Source organism: Diceros bicornis, chromosome X (assembly GCF_020826845.1).
Source record: "Diceros bicornis minor isolate mBicDic1 chromosome X, mDicBic1.mat.cur, whole genome shotgun sequence".
In the NCBI taxonomy this organism is placed as follows: Eukaryota; Metazoa; Chordata; class Mammalia; order Perissodactyla; family Rhinocerotidae; genus Diceros; species Diceros bicornis.
The window spans coordinates 65,083,883-65,109,148 of record NC_080781.1 but is presented as its reverse complement, the minus strand read 5'-3'; the positions used below and the strand labels follow the sequence as shown (position 1 = coordinate 65,109,148).

Here is a 25,266-nt window from a genome sequence, read left to right as displayed (position 1 = left end):
GCAGGCATGAAAGAGTGTAGGGTGTGGGAGGGAGGGGAGTAAGGGACAGTGAAGTCTGGGACACTAGTGGGGGCAGACCATGCGGGGTCTTACAGGCCACACTGAGGAACTTGGTACTGAATGAATGCCATATTCCACTGTTGCCCAAGCTTCAGCCATTTAGGTATCACTTTGATGAGTTTTGCCATATCTGGGCACCACTGGTTCTATTTACTATTCACTTCATCTTTTTCCTCAAAATGAAATATTTTTTGCTTAAATAAATTTATATTAAAAGAAATTTTACATGGCAACCAAAAACCAAAACAAAAAAGGTATCACTCACCATAAATAGAAAGTAACTGTAAAAATAAGCACAACAGAAACAGACAAGAGTAATTAAGTTCTATGTAGATGTCTCTGCCTATCAACGTCTGAGCTTGAGGCCTGCTCTAGCTCTGTTCCAAAAGGAGATTAGCAAGCATTATAGAGGTTGAAGAATAGCACCCTACTGAGACATTCTCCTTGATGTAATCAAAAAGCTGGAAAGAGAAGGAAGCGGGAATCATTTTCTCACTATGTAATTCAACGTTCTTTAAAGCTGTACCACGTACCATTAAGATCACCTTGGAGTTCCCGTCCCTACTGCTCTGCTGATGTGAATGTAGTCAATAAACAATAAAGTGCCCTACAAATATGGTTGTTATTACCACTCTCTTGCTTTGTCCATTGGCTCTGGGGCAGTCACTTCGATGTAGCTGCCCCTTTGCTGGCTCATTGAAGGTTTCCAAACCAGTGCCTGTGGCGACCTTCATTCCCCACATTGTGGGAGAGAAAGCAGCAAGTGTGGGGCTGGGGAGAGGGGCAGGACCCTGGGCATCCCAGACTCTTAGAACTGGGAGGGCCCTTACAGAGTATCCTGTCTTCCCACTTTACAGCTTGGGCGACTGGGATCAGAGGAGGGACATGATTTATCCAAGGTCACAGAGAGTATTAGCATTAGCAGTCGAGGGGACAGACAGAGACGAAAGAATAGTATAGCCTATTGTTTGAGGCTACTGGTCCCAGTAGCTGCTATCTGCAAGGCAGAGGAGAACAGAATGTGGAAGCAGAGGTGGGGAGAGGTCAGCCCATGAAGCCTGAGAACACAGACGCACCATCGAAAAACCCCACCTAGTGGGCTGGGCTCCACAGCTAGGGGCAGAGGTTGAGGTGGGCGTGGGGCCTGGGCAGTGGGCAGTATGGAAAGAGCCTGCGAGGGGCTAAAGTGTTTGCAAAGAATGCCCAAGGAAATGAGGGAGACCAGCACATCAGAACCACTCCAAAGGGGAGTGCCAACTCAGCGAGGGCCATCCTGGGACTGTGCATAGCAACCAGGCTTTGGAGTTTGACAGGCGTGGGCTCGATCCTGGTTCTGTCACTTTCTAGCTGTGTATGACTTTGGGTAAGTCACTGAACTGCTGTGAGCCCCAGTCTCCTCATTGGAGTATGATGTGGGTAATAACGGTACCTACCTCCTAGGATTGTTGTGAGGATGACACGAGGCAATATATGCAAAGCTTAGAGTACAGGACCTGGCACATTACTTATCATTACTTCCTCTCCCCCTTCTACAGCCACAACCAGACCCCTGACAATCCATTTTCTTCTCTCCTGGCTCCTTCCCCTAGCCCAGGCTCTCCTAGCCCAGGCCACACTTCCCGGCCCCGTCCTCTGTCCTATTCTTGTGCTCACCTGCTGTCCCACTCATCCGGCTATGAGGTTCAAAAGGAGTCTTTCAAGTATTTGCAGATAAGAAAGCTGAGGGGGCACACTCCAGGGGGTGGGATGGAGACCTCCTTTACCTAGAGACAGATGGGAGGGTGGGTGCTCTGGGGCAGACGGCTGGCCAAGCAGCCGGCACCATCCCGCTACAGGGAGAGGCCGCTCTGGCCTTCAGAGAACAAAGAAAAGGCTCTGGTCTCCTGTGGACTTAGAAAGCAGTGCCTGAAACAAGTCCTTCCATTAAAAACTATAAGGTGGAAGGTTAAATATAGCCCTTTCCAGTTGTCTAGGACATAGATTTATGAAATGTCAGAGCTGTGTTAGAGTGAGAAACGATCTTATCTCTGCTCTGTTTTTAGAGAGTAGAAAGGAGGCAATAGAGAAGAGAAATAAATCTGGACTTTCACCAGTGGGGGTTGGTGACCACTGGAGGAATTTGAGCAGCTGGGTCTGTTTTATAAAGTTGCGTTCTGGCTGCAGAGTGGAGAATGGGCTGGAGAGGGGCAAGAATGGAAGCAGGGAGCCCAGTAGGAGGGAGAGAGATGGGGGTGACGGACCAGGGGGTAGCTGTGGAGGTGGGAGGAGGGAGCCGACTGCGGGGTAGGGCTGAGTCTGCATCCCAGGTGACAGCGGTGCCTCCCTCCCTCTCTCATCAGAAGAGGAAGACCAGCTCCCACTTGCCCTTGCCTTCTCAAGGGAAGACACAGACCCCTCACTCCTTTTTAAGGCAGCCTAGGGAGAGTCTCTTAGAAAGTTCCTCCTTGTCCACAAACCCCAGCTCTGCCGCCTGAGCCCCACCTCAGACCTCATCTACTCCCTTTACCCTGTGACAGCCACTCAAAGACCTGAAGAACAAAGACTACTTTCCTCTGATTCTTCTCCATGCCAAACAGCACATGGTCCTCACAGTATTTAGTTCTCAGGTCCATCACTCTGCTTTTCAAATTCCTTCAGTTCATAAACTCCTTTTGAGCATATTCCTGCCACAAAGGACCAACTAGAACCCCAAAGACACAGCATGGACTCACGGTCTGTCCTGCCAGCTACCTCTGCAGCTGTAACTGCAGCTTCCAGTACATTTTCAAGGGCAGGCAACTGCAGTGTCACCTCCCTCATCCCAGCTCATCCTCTTCACACAAGCCAGAGAGGGGTTCTGGTGTGGCTCAGGACCCTGAACTTGATTCCACCCTACTGCCAGGAGGCCTGGCTTGAACCGCTATTAGAAAGCACTTGGTCCCATGTTAGTAACTTGTGTGGACAGATGACCAGTGATAGACACCTCTTTCTTGCCCCTCCCTGCCCCCATGCTTTGGTATTGCAAAAAAAAAAAAAATCAGCATTTTAGTAGGAGTCCAGGAGGTGGGTAAAGGCCTAAGATTGACTGAGACAGTATTTTCCACCATCCAAGGGACAAAGCCTCAGAAAACATGTTAAGTCGATTTATAGAAAACAAGAGACACAGTATTTCTTACACACATATAATTCCTCGGTCACTTTTATTATCCCTTTAGAATCCCAGATTATCAGGGTTGGGATGTGATCACATCCACCCTCTCCTCCTCCGGAGCCACCCAATTCTGAATTTCTTTTATAGCACCTCTGCCAAGTGGCCATCCTGCCTTTCCTTGCATACCTCTAGTACTAAGGGAACCCACTTTCCCCCAAGACGGCCCAGGCTGCCTCAGGATAGCTCTGAGTGCAGGAAGACCTTCCTCCTCGACGAGGCACAATTCCTTCCCTTCTCCCCTCTGCTGAGCATGGGACTCCCTCACCCCCGCCCCCAAAGACTCACCTCCCCGGCTCCAGAAGAGGGTGACAGAGTCAGCTCTCTCCATCCTAGCGGTGTGGATGACCAAGACTCCACATCCAGCAAATCCTCAAGCAAGGGCGAAGCGTGTGGTGGGCCCACACTGGGGGCAGGGAGCCGAGGGGCTCCACGCTGTTCAGCACCCCGTCCCCAGGCTCCTCAGTGGGTGCCCAGGGACTCTTCCTGAACTGTGTTTCCCAGCCCTCTGGCTGGGTCAGTTTGGCCCCATCGGTCACATGCTCCGTTGCCCATGAAGTTGTTCCTGGGCTGCCCAGCTCAGGGAAAGCAACGCAGGATTCGAAAAACGAGTTTCCTCTCTCTCCTTTCCCACTCCCCTCTGCCCCCACCGCCTGCCCACAGCCACACTGGTCCAGTCGGTCTCGTCACAGTGGACCAGTGAGGGGAGCTCTCTGGGAGCTGGTCTTGTCTTTCTCTAGGTAAGGTTCTCAGCCAAAGGTCCAAGTCAGGGCCCCACAGAGGACTGACCTCCCGCTCAGCTGCTGTCCTGCAGCGAGGGGAAATGAGCAGGAACTGGCTGTCTGAGTCAGCGCCCCTGGTCTATTGTCACTGCTCGGGCCCCTTCCTTCCCAGAGGAGAGACGTGCAGAGAGATAGACCTTGTTTTTCGCAAGTTTCTCTTGCACACCATACACTTTCTCTCTTGGCCTGGCACGAGTTTGTGCACTATGGCTGAATGCAGTTCAATTCAGCTTTCCCAACTCTTAGGGAGTGCCTACTCTGGCAGAGTATCACGCCCACAGCACGTAGAGGTTATCTCCCAGTATCCTCACCACAGACAGAGGAGCTAATGATGATGAGTTCCAGTAACAGGGGAGAAAACTGAGGCTCAGAGAGGGAAAGGGGTTTTCCCAATGTCCAGCATGCAGAGAATAGTGAGATGCGGAGTCCAGCTTTGCTCTGCACGTCATCAGGTAGAGAACCTTTCTAACCTTTCTCACTGCTTCTCCCACCTCCACCTGTCAGCGGATTGCAGATTCTAGCAAAGCCTATTTCCTAGGGCGCAAAGCATGAGAGAATTGCTGGCTTTAAAACATTTAAAAACATACCTTGTTCAAATTTGTTTCTGTGTGTTTAGAGGGACAAGGGCCCAGGAAACAAGTCACATGTGCCAGAAGCTCATTACAAAGGGACTCCATGACCATACTGGCAAAATGAACACAGGCGACAGACCGCGCCTCGTCCCAGTAACTATCTTCTAATTGGAAGAGAGGCATCATGGGTGCTTGCTCACAGGGTGAAAAGAGACATAGCTGGAGCTTAGTTCTCTTTCCCGTTTTTGCTAGAGATGCTGAGACACAGGGAAGCAGCTTGAGGGAAGGAGTTGGGGGCCTCCCCTGGAGGAAACACCTTGCTGCTTTGAGGGCACTGAGAACCTCCTACACTGATGAGACTCGCCACTCCTGGAGGGCAGGGGCAGGGCTGTGGGTCTCCGGAGGCCCCACCTTCAGAACACATTTGGATGGCTTGGCACAACAAGTCATCTAAAAAGACTGAGGGAAAATTTCTATACGAGGAGAACATGTCGTGTCCCTGAGGTTGGGAGAGGGTTAGTTTCTAGGAGCAAGGACTAGTTGACATCATCAACTGCATTCAAGTAGGCTGAGGCCCAAGCAGTGAATGTTCGCTGTGGCAACACCGAGAGGGCAATCTTGGCAAGGCTGGCTTCCCAGAGGCCAGACTGCAGCAGGTTAAGGAGGGAAATGGGAGGGGAGTGGAAGCACCTCTCAGGAAGTCTGGCTGTGGTTAGAGAGGAAAGAGATAGAGCCACAGCTGGAAGGAGAGGCAGAGCTATGGCTGGGAGTTAGAGATTTGTCAGGATGGGAGAGATGCTGTGTGTTTTTAGGTTGAGGAGCTTCCACAAAAACTTCCGCTCACCCTACCCTCTGCATTCCCTGCAGGCTGGACTTCATCTGAGATCAACTAAATCAGAATCTCCCAGGGGTGGAGCCCAGGCATTGATAGTGTTTTAAATCTCTCTAGGTTGAGAGCCATCGCACTAATTCTTGGTAGAGACCGAAGTCCAGTCTTAGACCAGCTAGTGGGTGGAAGGCAAAGGTGGCCTGACTGTCTTAGCTCCCTCACATTGGCAGATCACCATACTGGCTAAGACCGACTTGGGAGCCCTACTGCCTGGGCTCAAATCCCAGTCTCACCTGTGTGCTCTTGGGCAACTTACTTAACATCTCTGAGCCTCAGTTTTTTTAATCTATAGATTAGTTATATAACTTACACTTTGTAATCTATAGATTGGTGGTCTAGTGGTTAAGATTTGGTGCTGTCACCACCGTGGCCTGCTGTCGTCTCCTGGTCAGGGGACCACACCACCTGTCTGTCAGTTGTCATACTGTGGTGGCTGCGTGTTGCTGAAAGCTATGCCACCAGTATTTCAAACAGCAGCAGGGTCACCCATAGCGGACAGGTTTCAGTGGAGCTTCCAGACTAGACAGACTAGGAAGAAGGACCTGGCTACCAACATCCGAATATATTGGCCATGAAAACCCTGTGAATAGCAGCGGAGCATTGTCTGATACAGCACCGGAAGGTGAGAGGATGGCGTGAAAAGACTGAGCAGGGTTCCGCTCTGCTGTACACAGGCTCGCTAGGAGGTGGAATTGACTTGACAGCACTCATGACAAAATCTATATATCTGGAGATAATAAAAGTACTTATACTATAAGGTTGTCGTGTGGATTGAATGAGTTAACATGTGCAAAGTGCTCAGAATGCTTCCTGGCTCCATAGAAGCTATGCTGGGGCTGGCCTGTGTCTTCTAGCATCCCTCCTGGACGTCCACCTAAGGCTAAAGAGGGCCTCACTTCAAAAACATTGTTGGTCCTACCCTCAGCTTTGTCTCCCATGGGCTGTCGTCCTGGCCTGCCTCGCACAGGCCTGAGTCTGGCATCTCCCTTGGCAGCCACTTCTTACCTGGGCCCCTCTGGGCTGGAGCTGGCTGTTGGCTTTGTAATAGCAGCCACCATCGTGTGTGACCAGAACCACATCGTTTGGGATAGGAAGACTCCACAAATTAGTCTCAGCTGATATTTGTCTTCTGTTCACCCAACTCAGGTTTTTGAGTTACTTTGGCTGGAGTCAGGGCAAACTATTGTCCCTGAGTTGGGAAATTGTTGGTGTGTGTCAGTTTCCATAACACAGACTTCATGTTTGGGGGCTTGGAGGCCTGATGATGGTGGAGGTGGGGGCTGTCTTCATCATCAAAACCAGCAGTATGATCTTGGGCTCTGTGGATTAGGACTCTGGCTTGGATGGCCACCAAAAGAGATTTCAACCTTTCCAATTTTGCTCTTTACCCTGAGCAGACAGCTCCTGTCACCCAAGCCAGGCCCTGAAGCACCCAGAGAACAGGAGGGAGCTGGTGACAGAACCAAAGGCTGGGACAGATGTCCAGGAAGACACTCATGGTGCAGGGATGAGGGTAGTCAAGAGCCTGGAAAGGGAGAGAGTGGAAGCATCAGTGTTCAGCAATAAAAGCCAGGGCAGAAGTCTGAGGAGCTAAGCCGCAGAAGCCAGAAATCCCAGAATCCAGGCCCCCGAAGCCAGGTCCCTGAACCAGGAGCAAGGTCCCACCCTGCTGGGTGGGTCAGAAATACTTCAAAAGAGCAGTGTGCTAGAGATAGTATGTGCCTTTTGTCTCCTGTGTGGCACGGGAGCGGGGCACATCTTCTCTGAGACAAGCCTAAAGTGCCTAAACAGCACCCCTCACTGACCTCCAGATCTACAAATTCCACAAAAGACATTCATAGAGGTGGCTCTGTGCCACCCTACCCAATGCCAGAAACCAGATTCAGAGAACACACTCCACCTAGATGGCAGGGAGCAATTGAGAGCCTCATCCTGCTCCCGGGACCCCATATGCCTCTATCTGTGCTCTTGGAGAATTTGACAGAGATTTAAATCTTTTTAAATAGAAACTCTGCTGTTGAGAGGGATGAAGATTTCATCAAAGACCATTTACCCCACAGGGATGCAGATGGCACTTAGGAGGCAACATTAGCCCAGACTGTTTGGAAGTACTTCCCAGGGGTGATGCAGAGCTGACCCGTCAGTGTGCAGGACCCCCTACCAGGGCCATCTTTCCCTGTCATCTCAAGCATCATTTTTGCCTCTTCTCAATGTCAGAACCTTATCTGGTTTCTCCCAGCTTGATAATGGCTACATGGCCATGGCCATGGCCATGTGGCACAGGGTGTCTCCACCATGCTGATCAGGAAATCTCAGAGGGCATAAGGACAACTCTTGGGCACGGGTGACGGCAGTGGGTGGGGAGCAGTTGAACTGTGGCCCACATTAATCTTGGTAGCTGGGAGACCTTGGGCACATCACATTACTTCTGTGGGTCTATAAAATGAAGGTTTGCAGGAGACAAGTGGTTTCCAAGTGCATTTCTCACCTTTATTAAAATATCTGTGTCCCACCATGATAGACAAAAAGTCTGCTTTCCCCATGGAAGACTTTTCAACGTTGACATGCAAAAATAATAATATATACACAGAGTGATCCCCCAAGACTCCCTCCACACCCCTCTTAGCACCCGTTGAGAAGCCCTGGATCAGGTGATCCCTAGACACCCATCCTACTCTGACAGTTTTTAAGCAGTAATAATGGCAGCACACCCATGCTCCTTGCTCACTACATGCCAGGTGCTTCACACGCAGTACCTCATTTCATCCTCACAACCACCCAGTGAGGTAGGCACTACTAATCCCACTAGACAGAGAAGGCAAAGGAGGCTCCAAGAGCTTAGGTCACTTGCCTAAAGGCACACAGCTATTGAGTGGCCAAGTCTGGCTGAGAACCTGAGCAGTGGGGAAGTCTTCACCATGTTCTTTACCAATAATTCTAATCTTCTCTCCACGAGGTTTAAGCATTTTAGAGGAGGAGAAAAACCCACAACATTTTCCCTGTTATTCCCCAACCACGGCTAAAACCAGAAAGCTTCACTTGCGTAATCAAATTACAATGGCACCCAGTGCTCAGAGAAGACAAGGTGGCTGCCACCTGAAGCCACCCAGCAACACAGGCCCAGCCTGGCTTTGTTGTCAACTGAGGTGGGACAGTGGCAAACAGTATCTAATACTTTTGTTTCAAAGTGTTTTTATATACACTACGATAAGGCTTTACACTGTGCAGCATTTACACCTCACAAGGCCCTTTAAAACATCCGACATCATTGGTTCCTCACCATGGACTTGTAAGGTGGTAGTGATTATTATTATTATCTTCACACTGCAGAGGAAGAAACTGAGGATGCAAGGGGTGAAATAACTTTCCTTAAAGACCCAAAGTAAGAGTAAGAGCTTGAATTCAAACCTGGGGCTTTCCACACTAAATCTACACCTTTTCCCATTCCCTGTGACTGCCTTTTTCCACAAAAAGAGGCACCTAATTTTGCATTTATGTCTTTCAAGTGTGTCTTCTGGCTCAGGAAAATGATATGATTTAGTCTTTCAGCTTGACAGAATGATTTGCCAGTGTAATTGTTCTATATATTAACGGTTTTTATTTTTCTTTGCACAAACAACATTATAACAACATTAATGGAAATCTAAGGGAAAGAAAAATTCACCAACAAGCCACAATAAATCAAGTTTTGCTTTTTCCACAGTTCCCTTCCAGTCTTGCTCATATGCAGACATACTTTTTACAGGGTTTGTAAAGCTCAGCATAGATTCAATTTTGTATGTTATACTTTATTATAAGCATTGCCCATGTTGCTCAACCCTCTTCATAATGAGCTCTTTAGCAGCTCCACCATACTTCAGTGAGGTTGGATGTATTAGATTTACTTAGCTATTCTCCTGTTATTTGATATCAGGGTGGCCACTGCAATTTTTTTATACCCACTTTTTGCTTCCTTCTAGTTCTGGCCTAGGGAATGTGGGAGTATCATGATTGGCCTCAAGCCCCAGGGACTATGCCTCTACCTTCAATAAGTCTCTCAGTTGGGGAGGTGAGGAGTACCAGGAAATACTTTGTTTGGTGGTCTAGAGTTTCAACTTCTTCCATACTTTCCAATAAGCTCATTAGGTTGGGTTATGAAATATGTCTTTGGGAGGAAGGCCCCCCAGGGGGATAGGGCCACTTGACTCCATTATAAGTCTCTGCCACTTTAGCATCCATCATACTGAAATCAAGGATTTTGAGAATTCAATAAATTTGTGAATATGAAAGGGCCAGGTCAGCTACAAAAATGCCTTGCGAATGCAATGAGATGGTTTCTTCATTTTGTTTAGGTACAGAGAAGAGAACGGTGGACTGATTTTCATCTTGAAGCACAGGTCACCTTGCTCACAGCACTGATGAGCTCAGTGCTTGCAGTGGGGTGTTGAAAAGCAGCGTGATACCAGTTCTTTCTGCCTCTGAAGCCCCTCTCAACACCTGGTTGAGGCTTAAATTTAAGAATCCCCCACTTTCTTGCTAGCTCAGGAATCCTCAGCTCTAGCTTCTGGACTCAACATGGGGCCTCCAGTGAGTTCAATTATTTAATAACACAAACATGCCATCAAACAGACATATGGTGGGACTTATACAAGGCTGGGAATTGCAGTCTTTGTTGCCATAGAGATTTGCTAGTCCTACCAGAACAGAGCCACAGAACCCTCCTTTCACCACACCCAGTCTCCAGGGTTACTAACTCCTGCCACAGGTGCAAAGACGCTGAGAAGCACATGGCATGGTGCAATAGGCATAAACTTGACCATCAGACAGACTTGGGCTCAAATCCTGGCTCTACAATTTCCTTGTTATCAGACCGTGGGGCAGCTTTCCCCCTGATACTCAGTTTTCTCATCTGTAAAATGGCATCAACAATCCCTGCCTGGAGGTGGTTCTGAGGGTTAAGTAAAGTGGTGGATGAAAAGTGCTGGCGTACAATAGTGTGTGATATTGGTTCCTTTTCCCTTCTCTGTGAGATACTAGTCCACATAGATGGTTCATATGTGCACAGCTATGCACATGCTGTATAGTCAGGGTGGTGATAGCACATATCTCCCTCTACCCCATAAAGATTCACAGGGCCACAGGGCTATACTTACTCAAGAGGTTAAAGGGGCTGTGAAAGTTGGTGAGAAATCAGTTCCAACTCATGAGCCTGGCAGACAAGGCTTTTCAGTGTCAAAGCAATCTACGCTCTAAGGTTGTGTTGGCTTCCACACGCTATGACTATCCCACTGCTACCACCACCTGCTTTGTGGCTGCACTGGCTGCTAAGAGCGGCTCAGCCTGGCTGCTCCCCATGGTCCCCCAACTATGCCAGGCTCACTTCTGGTTCCATTCTCAGGGCAAGACCCATGGTGTTCCCCCATCTGTGATCATAATCACTCTTCTTTCATCTGAAAAAGCAATTTCAACTTTCTAAAAGCTTTCCTAGCCATCTCACACATCTTCCCAACCACCCTGGGAGGGGAGGGTTGTGTCAAGGATCCCATTTAAGGATTTGTAGCTTTTTATAGCTGAAGGATGGAGGTAGCAGAGGTGAATGACTTGCCTAAGATCACTCTGCTGTTTCACAGGCAAGAGAGATCAGAATCCAAGCCTTCCAAGGCCTGGTCAATGGCTCTTTCCCACCATTTGGTAAACATGTTTTAGCTCTTGCCTTCGAAAAGCTCAGATTTTACTAGAGGAGATAAGCATGTAATAACAACCATAAAAATGACAATGCCTGAAAGAAGTCAATCTGGAAAGGCTACATACTGTATGATTCCAACTATATGACATTCTGGAAAAGGCAAAACTATGCAGACAGTAAAAAGATCAGAGGTTGCCAGAGGTTGGTGTGGGAGTGGGGGAAGGATGAATAGGTGGAGCATAGAGGATCTTCAGGGCAGTGAAAATACTCTGTATGCTACTATAATGACGCATACATGTCATTATACATTTATCCAAACCCATAGAATACAACACCAAGAGTGAACTTTAAGGTAAACTATGGACTTTGGGTGATTATGATGTGTCAATGTAGGTTAATCAACTGTAACAAATGTATCACTCTGGTGGGGGATGTTGACAAGGGGGGAGGCTATGTATGTGTGGGGGCAGGGGTATATGGGAAATCTCTACACTTTCTCTTCAATTTTGCTGTGAACCTAAAGCTGCTCTTAAAAATTAAAGTCCTAATAAAAAAAAGACAGATGAAAAGCACGTTGAAAAAAAGATAATGCCAGAAGCGATAAAATCATGTACAAGGTACCAAATTAGTACAGAGGAAGGAAGGATGAACTCTATTAATTAATTTTGTATGGAGGAAGGAGGTCAGTCAGGGAAGGCTTCAGAGAAGAAGTGACATCCAATCAGGGTTTTTAAGGATGAATAGGAAATTGCCAAGAGAAGATGGCAGGTTAGAGGGGGGTTCCAGGTGGAGGAAAGTGCATTTGTGAAAACATGGAAGTGTTGAATGAGCATGGTGTATTTGGAAAACCGCAAGTCATTCAAGATGGCTGGATCATCAAGTTCAACAGGAAGTGACAGGAGGTAAGGCTAAAGAAGTAGGTGGGGCCCGATCACAGAAGGTCTCTAAGTTGTGTCAAGGACCATATACTTTACCCTAGAAACTGGTGCTTCCCAAACCTCAGGCAATCATGCCTCACACTCTCAACTTTTTCCATTTCCATGTACCACTTGTACTACTATTTACTTAACCATTTTATTAAAAAAACACTCATTTTTAAACACTTAATCTTGCCCTAATAAAAAATATATGAGAAACCATGGGTGGGATTTACCAGTTATATTTTTTTCTAACACACATTAAAATATATACAGAACTGCGAGAGGTAGAAAAAGTCTTCTCTATACCACCTACAAATGATCCCCTGGGCCACCTGGGACAAGCAGCACACACTTTGGGAGCAGTCCTGATCTCCATTCCCCAAATTAGAAAGGCTTGGGTTCATAGCAAGGGAGTGCAGGGGCAGATCACTCTCGTGGCTGTGCTAGGCATGGCCAGGAGAAGGGCAAAGGTCTCGGAGGCAGGGAGCCCACTTCTGGAATGGGCCGTAGTTAACAAAGGTCTGGACTCAGACATTGGCAGTAGGATAAGAGGAAGGTCTTATCCCAGGTCTCAGAGGAAGACTCAACAATAAATACTTGTTGAATGGATGCGTGGAGGATGGATGGATGAGTGAAAATTTGTGAGGTGAGGGAGAGAGGAGCGAAGGATGACTCCCAGGTTTCTAGTTTGGGTTACTGGAGAGATGGTGGTGTCACCAAGAGAAAATGGAAGAGAGAAAGGGGAGTTTCTCTGCAGGGGTAAAGGGTGGTACCAGAAGATGTGCTTAGCTGAGCATGAGGTCCTTGTGGGACATTCAGGCAGACATGGAGGAGTTGACTATGTTACTATGATCTGGAGATAGAGATTTGGAGGCTAAGCCTCTGGAGGTGGTCTCGGGGTGTGGCCTTGACCGACAGGGAAGACGGTGTAGACTGAGAGGAGATGCAGGCCTGAGACAGAGCTCTGGGGAAAGGATATTTGCATGTAAGGGTAGGCAATGGAAGAGGTGCTTTCTTCCTTTATGAAGGCTTTCCTGGTGACCTCAGGAGAGACCTACCCCCCGTAATCAGGGCCTCACCTCCTCCCTTAGACATTGACTGTTTCCTGTGCTTGTCTCCTCTCCTTGACTAGTCTGTGGGCAGCCTGGGGCCAGGAGGCTAACCAGTCTTTCTCTAGTTAGCCCAGTGGGAGTGTGTTCAACCAAGGCTTCTGGGACTGCTTAGGGATGGTGAGTGAGTGGATGCAGTGCTGGGGGAAGGCAAAGGCCAGGAGGTGAAGTGGGTCAGGAGGTGGAGTGAGAGAGAGAAAAGAAGTGGTCACGAGGCCACCTCTTCATGCTGCCAGAAGCTGGTCCAGTAGCCACGGTCTCCAGGATGACCCTGGATTGGAGCTGGCATTGAAGATGCAGAGCAATTTATAAGAAATGAAATGGCAGCCAGTAACTGTCCTGAGCTGTAGCACCAGCAGTTATGCAGAAGGTTATCCTCAAGCTCCTATACTGGACTGCACAGAGCATCTCCATTTAATACCACTGGGTCCTGAGCCTCCAGCTCTGTGGCAGAGAAGCAGGAAGCTATGAGGTGGTGGTTGGGTCATTCACCTAATGGTGGCCTTAAAAGAGTGTGTCCTCAGAAGATTCCAAAGAAACTTCAATGCCCAGAACTTTTGCCATTGGCTCAGTCTGCTCCAGGGGCTCAAATTCAGCCCACCCTGGAGGCCAAACTAGGCTCCGCTCTGACAGGCAGGCCCCAGTGGCAGTTACCCTGCCTGCCAGCACATCCCAAGTTGCTTTCCTACAGCTTCCCTCTCCCCTACACCCTGTGAGACCCCTGTTCAAAGGCTGCCCCTAGGACTGGCTGGCCCTTGACAACTCCCTTCAACCACACAGCCAGCCAAGTCCCCAGGAAAAGGCAGAGGCAACCCTATGGGCCTGAGCATGGCACGTTTTCAGCAAGACACCAATCTGTGTGTTGCCTTCTTATGGTAAACTTGGGTTAAGCTTGGCAAAAACTTTCCCTTCTTCTCACTGGCCTGAACACTGGATGAGGGCCTCCCAAATGGGTACAGAGAAAACCATGGGCTTCTCTGTGAGGAGGGGTACTGAGAAGAGACAAGAGGGGGCACCATCGAGATGGAGGGAGGAGGACAGGGAAGGTACTCCGGGCCCTAGTGCATGTGGACTGATCTGAGGCAGCAGTGGAAGGTGCTTCTCAGTGGCCAAGGGGTAGGCAGGAGGGAAAAGAGTTGGTGGCGGCCGGGCGGGAGGTGAATGGGACAAGAGAAGTTGCGTCCACATTGCTCTTGCACTGCCTGGGAAGGTGAACATGGAAAAGTTGTCTCCAGATTCTGTCTCCCTCACTTCCATACTGTCAGCATCCAGGAAGGGGTTGTTGGGGGAACTATGCCAGCACCCTGGAGTCCAGGTCTGGAGAGGGCCAAGGGGCGAAGCAGGACACGCCCAGGGTAGGAGGGCAACAAGATCAAGGTTGGCATAGGCTCCTCTCGCCCATGCAGTGAGGAGAGCTCCCTGCAGGGACTGGGGCAGGGGGTGGGGGCAGGGCATTACACAGCAAGAAACAGATTCGTCTGGATCATTCTGTACATGCAGCATATGAGGTAGAGCCAGGAGAGGTGTAGGTGTACAGTGCAGGGTGGGTGTGGGTGCTGGGGGAGATGAAGGTTTGAATAACAAAGGAGGTTTGTAAAGGATAAGCCATGCATGGTTCCAGGTCTCTGCCTACTGGATCCAGACAGAAAGCACAGTCCTAGCAATAAACTTCAGACCACAGCACGTTGCTCACTTCCCTGATGCTCCAGCCACCCTCCAGAGGCTACATGGGGTTGCTGGCAAAGAGACCGGCCCCTGCCAGCTCAAGGAGCTCTGACATGCAATTCAGGCTGGCGCAGGAGCAGGGGAGCTGGGAGTTCATCCGCATCTCCCTCAGGCTTTCTCCCCGCCCCCTGCCAGCCCCTGCAAGTCACGCCAAGGGTCAGGGGCCCCGCGGCTGCAGCTGGGGAGGCCCTGGCTGTAGGAGCCCCAGAAAAAGGAGGGAAGGGAAGAGAATACCTGTTGCTGAATGCATCCTGCTTTGGCTCTTACTCCTCGGTTGCTTGTGGTGAGAGTTGCCCATCATTCTGTTCTGGACTAGCAGCCGCCCGTGGCTACCGCAGCCGCCTCCTCCTCCTCCTCTTCCTCCTTTTCCTCCTCCTCCTCCCCCTCCTCCTCCTCCTCTGCCTGTGCTCCTCCGCAGGTGCTTACATCACCTCAGCTTTGCTTCTCACACACATGGCTCATCCAAATCCCACTTGTGCCCCTGGCACACAGTTGTCCAGATCTGACCCTCTCACTTGGACTACTGCCTGCTAAGAGCTTCTCTCAGCCTCTCTCTCTCTCTCTCTCTCTTCCTCTCTCTCTCCCTCTCTTTCTCTCTCCCTCTCCCTCCCTCCCTCGGTCTCTCTCTCCCCCTCCCCCCCCCTTGCTTAGTGCTCCACTCAGGTTGAGGAGTCCAGGTTCCAAGAGAACACTAGCGAGCCCTGAGTGTGGCCCCCACCTCATTTGCCTCTGCAGACAGGGCCAGCACAGGTGCCCTCGGGGACCCGACCCACCTGCCCTCACTGTGCCTGGCTGCCTCTGCTCTCAGTGCTGTCATTTCTGCTGCCGCTTGCTCGCTCCTCTGTCTGCAGAAGCTGGAGCTCGCAGGAGCGAGGGGCCAATAACAGAGCCTAATCAGGGAGTGTGACAGGGACCAGTGAAGGAATGTGCTACCCAGGAATTCTAAATGACATACCTCCCTGCTCCACTGGGGGACGGATCCAGTTCCATTAAGTGACAGCTGCCAATGGACTCTGGGCTCCAGTACTGACAGACCTGGGGAAATTTGGGCAAAGCCCGAGGCTGCCAGGCTGCAGACTTGGAGCTACTATAGCCAGATGCCTCTTGCATGCCCAATGTGGCCACCAGGTGTACCTGCCTCCCTGTCAGACACATCTGAAGCCTCACTCCACTCTCCCTTCCTCTCTTGCTTTGCCTTCCGGGGGGAGGGCAGGGCTGGCAGCCCAGAGATTCACAGACTGGAACTGGGAGCCTCAGCAGCCAATGAGAGGGCTCCTTCCATGAGTCCCACTGTAAATCCACATGCGCTCTCTCTCTCCCTCCCTTTCTGTCTCTCTCTCTCTCTCTCTCACACACACACACACACACACACACACTCTTGTGCGTGTTTGCGCGTGCAGCTCACGCAGCTGCTCACTGTGAGCGCTGCAGCCCTGTGGGATAAGTGACATGGGGCAGGTTGTGCTGGCTCAGCAGCTCATTCCAGCCTCAATAGCCTAGCAGCGAGGAAGGGCCATGGCTCCTGGAATCAACTCTGCCAGAGCTAGACAGCCTTGAGTGACTTCACTTAGCAGAGTTGTGCTACTGCCCAACGCTGATGTCATCAGACTCATGCTCATAGAGACAGGAGGCCTGTCTATTACAATCACGGTGTTCACTGTGGGTGCAGGTTGGGCTAGAGCCTCAGCCTAGCAGACTTGGGGCACTGTGCCACCCAGAAAGCAGCGCTTTCTGACTTTGGGGCAAGATGTCTAAAGTGGGAACTATCCGTCCATACATTCACCCACCTACCTACTCTCCCACCCAGTCATTTAGTCATTCTTTCAATAGTTCTCAGGGTTCTGCTCTGGCGAGGCAGGCCTTGTGCTAGGTGTTGGGGATGCAGAGGTGTAAGTCACCATCTAGGAGGGGTGACTGACACATCCACAGACCATGACAGTACAGCGTGATCACTGCTATACCAAGGAAGGGATCCACATGTTGTAGGAGCACCAAAGAGAAACTTCTTCAGTCTGGAAGGGTGGGAGATAACATTCCCAGAGGAGGTGACACTTGGACTGGGTCATGAAGGAGGAAGAAGAGTTGGCCAGACACAGGAAGGGGAAGGGCACACTTAAATATTTGGAATATTAACCCTGCTAAGAACCTCTATTGCCTCTCTTCAGTTTTCATCAACAATTCAACAAGCATCTCTTAAGCTCCACCTCCATGCCAGACTGAGGCTACAGAGGGAGGCAGACACTGACTTTGAGGCTCCTCAGCCTAGTGGGGGAGACAGATAATTATACAGAGAAGTCACAGGATAGTGTGGTCCATGTTTGGGCTTTGGTGGCAAGAGGCCTTCAAGGGGAGCTACCGGAGGCCAGAAAAGAGGGCTTGGGAAATAGAGGTCCCAGAGCAAGTGTGAGGGGCCAAGAGCGAAGCATCTTGGGAAAATAGATTTATGAATATGGTAAAAATCTTGAAGATTTATGAACATGGCAAAAACCTTGAAGGTGAGATTTGGGGAACATTTGGTCTCTGCTCTCTTATCCACTTGTGATGGATACGAGATACGAGATACACTAGATATGAGTCTTGGTAGGTTCAAGGTTGTAAACATGGACTGAAAAAAGCTTAGAGAGGCTAGAAGAGATAGAACCATGACATCTTGAGATGGTTCTAAAATGTGTGGGACACCCTGAAAGTCAAAACAAAATTGACTCCAACTGGGTTGTGCACTTGGGACCCCAGATTATATTCCCAGGGACCAGATGAGGAAGCTTGAATAGGTACAGGCGTGTCTTGGAAGTGTTTGGGGAGTAGGGGGATGGACAGTAGGGATGAGGAATGAGTGAATGATCACCAACTGAACACATCCGTGTACCCATACCTGGTCAAGAAGTTGAGACTGACCAGGACTACAGAAGCCCTCCTCAAAGCAGTTTTTAAACCATCATTGCAGATCTTCTCACAACAGCCCTGTCGGGTAGATATTATTAGTTCAACCAACTTTATAGATACCTAAATGGAGGCTAAGAGATGGGAGGCAGCTTGGTCAACGTCCCCACTGGCTTCTTCCACTGGGCCTATACATGTGGCTCAGGTTGCTCCCAGAGGAGAAAAACCAACAAAAAAGAACAGCAGACGCAAAACCTCTCCTTTCTCCCTGCATCCCCTCTGCCTCATCATTCCTCTCTCTCCTCTTCTCTCCTGAGCTCTCTAAGAGGAGTCTACACCCCATGTCCCACATCCTCATCTCCTCCTCTCTGTTGGCCCCACTGCAGCCCCGGCCCCTCCTCATCCCCCACAGGAGCTTCCCTCACCCAGTCACCAGTGTCCCTGTGGCCACAGCCAGTAGATGCTTTAGCATCTTTTCTCATTGGGCCTCTCTGCTCTGTTTGCTGCTGGCAGTCACATACTCCTTGACTAAATGAGACAAACTAGTACATGGGGCAGCCAGGATTTGGGCCCCTGTCTGTCTAGCTCTGAAATCAGTACCTTCTCCACCATATCCCTCTTTATCATCTACAGTGGATGGGGAATGCTTTTAGACTATCTTTCACACTTTCATCTCCTTCCCCTATCCATTTACTAAGTCCTGTAAGTTGTTCCTTAGAACTGTCTCATATCCAATGACTTCTCAGTGTCACCTCCACTTCCCTTACCCTGGTCCCAGCCACCATTCCTCCCCTGGCCCACTGCAGGGAACATCTTCCTCACTGGGCTCCCTGCTTCCACTCCTGCATCTTATAATCTATTCTTCACACAGCAGCCAGAGTGAGCTTTTACAAACATAAACCAAATCATATCAGTTCATTGTTCAGAACCTTCTAATGATCTGTTGTCTAAAGGGTCAAGGCCATGTTCTCTAGCCTATACTCAAAACCAGCCCCATCTGACCTCTTCACCTTCTCTCTCTTTATTCCCTAAAATAAACCCCTCTGCCCATTCAATCTATGGGCTACTTGTTCTATTCTTTACCTCATCCGTGTGACTTATCACTCCATGGTAAAGCAACCTGGGAAAGGCTTTGTAGTCAGAGAAATCTGGATTCAAATCCTTATTCTGCCATTTCTACTTGTGTATCCTTGCAAAGTTACTTAACCTCCCCAACCTCGATTTTCCTCATCTGTGTAATGGGGGATGAAAACATCTAGCTTGCAGGCTATTGTGAGACTTCCATTAGCTAAGGGGCACCAGCACACAGTAGGTGCTTGCTAAAAAGTGCTTCTCATCCCCTTCTCGCAATCTCTCCCTACTGTTCCCAAATCCTATAGCTCCTCAAGCTTCAGCTCAAACTCTACCATCCTATGAAAGCCCTCTCCTCAACCATCCCCAGTCTGCAGGGCTCACTCTCTCCTCTTGGTATCTTCATCCCTGATTTTCTGAGCCACTCATTTGTTCCTAAAGATAGAGGTCCTGGAATTGTTAGAAATCTTCCGTGTGATCATGAACCTTCTCTGCTCTGGTCACTTGTGAGTTCCTTGAGGGATGGGTCAGAATTTGGGTCTTTGAGTCTATCCTGTGCAGGGCCTGGTACAGAGGATGTCTCAGTGTTTGCTGGTCAATCAGCACAGGCCAAGCTACCCTGCCCGTGCAGACCTTCCCTTCTCCTCTTCCTCCCACCTCTCCTTTGCTCCCTGTCAATCCCTCCAAAAGCTCCACATACTTGATCCTCATGTTCCCACCAACCTAAGAGTCTTCTCAAAATGTTCTCACCCTTTCCTTCTTATTGGAGTGGACATCCAGGCTGTGTGTGGTGCTGGTGGCCGCTGTCTTCATGGGTCCATTGATGCAAAATCACCACCCGTGGAAAGGTGCTAGGAAGTCAGCTACCCAGTGCTCTGAGCACTGTGATCAGTGGGGGAGGTGCAGTGGCTTTAGGAGGGGGCTAGATCCCCTGTGGTGTCTTCATGTGGAGTTTGGGGAGGAAAGGGCTTCTTTGTGGCATGTATGCAAGCTGGGCCAGGCCAGAAGCAGCCATGTCTATCGAGGAGAGTGGGCCAGGCCCCACCGTTCTGCTGGCCCCTCACCCAACTTGGTGCCTTAAACATACCAGGAGAGGGGACAGAGAAGTCTGAGGCCTGAAATAAGCACCTCTGGGGTCCACTTCACCAAAGTGAAAGTGCTTAAGACTCATTGTTGTCACCTCATCAGCCATGTCCACCTGTACTGAGGGCTAGAGGAGGGGATGGAGAGAGAAGTGGAGCAGGCAGTACTATCTCCAGACTTTCCCCCAGAGCCCAAGAGATGGGACAAGAGCCAGCTTGTCACTTTAGTCATGCTTTCATTTACTCTTCAAAAGCACCTGTGACATGCAGATTATTAGGTCCCATTCTACAGATGAGGAAATGGAGATTAGGAAAGGAGGTAGAAGTGGTAAGTGGTATGGTTGGGACTAGAGGCCAAGTTAGGATGACTCCAAGCCCCATTCTTTTGCACTTTGCTGGCCCCATTTGCCATGACCTACACACACTCTATCCTAAAATGTGGGGAATCTCTAGGTATAAGTTCCATAAGGAGAAGTGAATTCTAATACACAGCTCCAACTCTGACTCCAGCCTACCAGAAGCTGGCCCTTGGCCGTTCACTCATCCCCCCATCCTGGAGACATTTTCCAACTGCGGGTCAGTCACAGCCCCACAAGCCTGAAGTACCAAAAGAAGTGTTCTTATTTTCTATTTCTCCTGCCTGAAATGCTTTTCCTTCCACCTCCATCTCTGCTATGGAAAGTCACACTCATCTCTCAAGACCCAGCCTCCTTCTCCATGCAGCTTTCTCTTAGCCTTGCAGCCAGCAGCAAACTCCCGTCCGCATGGCCATATCCTCTTCTTGGATGTCAGTTCCATTGCATATGCCTCTTGTCCTGCTTCAAGCCTTTTCTCATCTTCCCAAACGTAAACAGCCTTCTCCTTGTGTTTATTCCCACAGTACAATGCAATGTCCCCAAAGTGGGGTACACATTTTGCTAGTGGTATGTGCCGTAATCGTATAAGAGGGAATTTTAGATATACATGGATGATCTTTTTAAGTTTAACAGTCATGATTAAAAAGAACCAGGACAGTCTAAGGGACCTCTGGGACAACAGCAAGCACACTAACATCCATTATTGTAGGTGTCCCAGAAGGAGAAGAGAGAGACAAAGGGGCAGAGAATCTATTTGAAGAAATAATGGCTGAAAACTTTTCTAACCTAAGGAAGGAAACAGAGATCCAGGTACAGGAAGCACAGAGAGCACCAAACATGATGAACCCAAAGAGGCCCACACCAAGACACATTATAATTAAAATGTCAAGAATTAAAGATAAAGAGAGAATCCTAAAAGCTGCAAGAGAAAGGCAACAAGTTACATACAAAGGAAACCCCATAAGGCTATGAGCTGACTTCTTGGCAGAAACCTTACAGGCTACAAGGGAGTAGCACAATATATTTAAAGTGCTGAAAGGAAAAAACCTATAGCCAATAATACTCTACCCAGCAAGGTTATCATTCAGAATGGAAGGAGAGATAAAGAGTTTTCCAGACATGCGAAAACTAAAGCAATTTATCACCAATAAACCAGCCTTACAAGAAATGCTAAAGGCACTTATTTAAGTGGAAAAGAAAAGACCACAAATAGGAATCAGAAAATTATCAAAGAAAAAAAACACTGGTAAAGGCAAATATACAGTAAAGGTAGCAGATCATAGATAGCACCTATGAAGCTAATATGAAGGTCAAAAAACAAAAGTACTAAAATTTTCTATTTCCATGATAAGAGGGTAACAGATACACATGCACAAAAAAGAGGTTAAATATGATATCAAAAACATAAAATGTTGGAGGAGAGGAGTAAAAGAGTAGAGCTTTTAGAAAGAGGTCAAACTTAAGAGACCATCAACTTCATATAAATTGCTATATATGTAGGTTATTATATATGAACCTCATGGTAATCACAAACCAGAAACCTATAATAAATACACAAAAAATTAAGAGAAAGGAACCCAAACATAATACTAAGGAAAGTCATCAAACCACAAGGGAAGAGAGCAAGAGAAGAAGAAAGGGCCAGAGAAGAACTACTAAAACACCCAGAAAAAAAGTAACAAAATGGCAATAAGTACATACTTATCAATAGCTACTTTAAATGTCAATGTTCTAAATGCTCCCATCAAAAGACATAGAGTGGCTGATTGGATAAAAAAAGAAGACCCATATATATGCTGCATACAAGAGACACACTTCAGACCTAAACACACTCACAAACTGAAAGTGAAGGGATGGAAAAAGATACTCCATGCAAATGGGAATGAAAAGAAAGTTGGGGTAGCAGTACTTAGATCAGACAAAATAGACTTTAAAACAAAAACTGTAACAGGAGACAAAAAAGGGCACTACATAATGATCAAGGGAACAATCCAACAAGAGGATATAACATTTGTAAATATCTATGTACCCAACATAGGAGCACCTAAATATATAAAGCAATTATTAACAGACATAAAAGGAGAAATAGACAGCAACACAAAAATAGGAGAGGACTTTAACACTCCACTTACACCAATGGATAGATCACCAAAACAGAAGAAAAACAAAAAAAACATTGGCCTTAAATGACACATTAGATCAGGTGGACTTAGTAGGTATATACAGAACTTTCCATCCAAAAACTGCAGAATACACATTCTTTTCAAATGCACATAGAACATCCTCCAGGATAGATCACATATTAGGCCACAAAACAAGTCTCCATAAATTTAAGAAGACTGAAATAATACCAAGCATCTTTGCTGACCACAATGGTATGAAACTAGAAATCAACTACAGGAAGAAAATCGGGAAAGCCACAATTCTGTGGAGATTAAACAAAATGCTACTGAACAATGATCAGGTCAATGAAAAATCAAAGAACAAATAAAAGAATACCTGGAGACAAATTAAAATGAAAATACGACATGCCAAAATTTATGGGATACAACAAAAGTGGTTCTGAGAGGGAAGTTTATAGCAATACAGGCCTACCTCAACAAATAAGAAAAATCTCAAATAAACAATCTAACAGTGCACCTAAAGGAACTGGAAAAAGAAGAACAAACACAGCCCAAAATCAGTAAAAGGAAGGAAATAATAAAAATAAGAGCAGAAATAAATGATATAGAGACTAAAAAGACAATAGAAAAAATCAATATAATTAAGAGGTGGTTCTTTGAAAAGATAAACAAAATTGACAAACCTTTAGCTACACTCACCAAGAAAAAAAGAGAGAAGGCTCAAATAAATAAAATCAGAAATGAAAGAGGAGAAATTACAATGGACAGTTCAGAAATATAAATGATTATAAGAGACTACTGCAAAAAGCTATACACCAACAAATTGGATAATCTGGAAGAAATAGATAAATTCTTAGAATCAGACAACCTTCCAAAACTGAATCAAGAGGAAATAGAGAATTTGAATAGACCAATCACCAGTAAGGAGATACAAATAGTAATCAAAAACCTCCCCAAAAATGAAAGTCCAGGATCAGACAGCTTCCTTGGTGAATTCCACCAAACATTCAAAGAACACTTAATACCTATCCTTCTCAAACTTTTCCAAAAAATTGAAGAGGAGGGGAAGCTTCCTAACTCATTCTATGAGGGCAACATGACCCTGATACCAAAACCGGGCAAGGAGAACACAAAAAAAAGAGTATTACAGGCCAATATCACTGATGAACATTGATGCAAAAATCCTCAACAAAATACTAGCAAATCGAATACAATAATACATTAAAAAGTTCATACACCATGATCAAGTGGGATTTATTCCAGGGATTCAGGGATGGTTCAACATCTGCAAATCAATCAACGTGATACACCACATTAACAAAATGAGGAATAAAAATCACATGATCATCTCAATAGATGCAGAGAAAGCATTTGACAAGATATAGCATCCATTTATGATAAAAACTCTGAATAAAATGGATATAGAAGGAAAGTACCTCAACATAATAAAGGCCATATATGACAAACCCACAGCCAACATCATACTCAATGGGGAAAAACTGAAAGCTATCCCTCTAAGAACAAGAACCAGACAAGGATGCCCACTGTCACCACCCCTATTTAACATAGTATTGGAAGTCCTAGCCAGAGCAATCAGGTATGAAAAAGAAATGAAAGGGATCCAAAGTGGAAAGGAAGAAGTGAAACTGTCACTATTTGCAGATGACATGATTTTACATATAGAAAACTCTAAAGAATCCACCAAAAGACTTTTAGAAATAATAAATGAATATGGTAAACTTGTAGGATACAAAATCAACATACAAAAATCAGTTGCATTTCTATACACTGACAATGAAGTAGCAGAAAGAGAAATTAAGAATACAATCCCATTTACAATTGTAACAAGAAGAATAAAATACCTACAAAAAAATTTAACCAAAGAGGTGAAAGACCTGTACACTGAAGGCTTTAAAACACTGTTGAAAGAAATAGAAAAAGACACAAGGAAATGGAAAGGTATTCTGTGCTCTTGGATTGGAAGAATTAACATAGTTAAAATATCCATACTTCCCAAAGCAATCTACAGATTCAATGCAATCCCTATCAAAGTTCCAATGACATTTTTCACAGAAATAGAACAAAGAGTCCTAAAATTTATATGGAACAACAAAAGACCCCAGATAGCCAAAACAATCCTGAGAAAAAAGAACAAAGCTGGCGGTATCACAATCCCTGATTTCAAAATATACTACAAAGCCATAGTAATCAAAACAGCATGGTAATGGCACAAAAACAGACACACAGATCAATGAAACAGAATTGAGAGCCCAGAAATAAACCCTCACATCTATGGACAGCTAATTTTTGACAAGGGAGCCAAGAACATACAATAAACGAAAGTCTCTTCAACAAATGATGTTGGGAAAACTGGACAGCAAAATGCAAAAGAATGAAAGTAGACCATTATCTTATACCATATACAAAAATTAACTCAAAATGGATTAAAGACTTGAATGTAAGACCTGAAACCATGAAAATTCTAGAAGAAAACATAGGCAGTACACTCTTTGACACTGGTCTTAGCAGCATATTTTCAAGTACCATGTCTGACCAGGCAGGGGAAACAATAGAAAAAATAAAAAAATAGGACTACATCAAACTAAAAAGCTTCTTCACTGCAAAGGAAACCACCAACAAAACGAAAAGACAACATAACAACTGAGAGAAGGTATTTGCAAACCATATATCTGATAAGAGGTTAATATCCAAAATATGTAAAGAACTCATACATCTCAACAACAAAAAAACTAACAACCCAATTAAAAAATGGTCAAAAGACCTGAACAGACATTTTTCCAAAGAAGATATACAGATGGCCAACAGGCACATGGAAAAATGTTCA

At 47.0% G+C, this 25,266-nt stretch overlaps 1 protein-coding gene across 1 annotated transcript in view; it reads right to left on the bottom strand.

Moving 5' to 3' along the window:
• Positions 1-1,034: 1,034 nt before the first annotated feature.
• Positions 1,035-25,266, bottom strand: part of LOC131400287 (NHS-like protein 2) — a 190,030-nt gene continuing 165,798 nt past the window's right edge. Inside the window, exon 4 of the mRNA XM_058535079.1 lies at positions 1,035-1,057. Coding sequence (XP_058391062.1) covers positions 1,035-1,057 — 23 coding nt within the window. The remainder of the gene's footprint in view (positions 1,058-25,266) is intronic.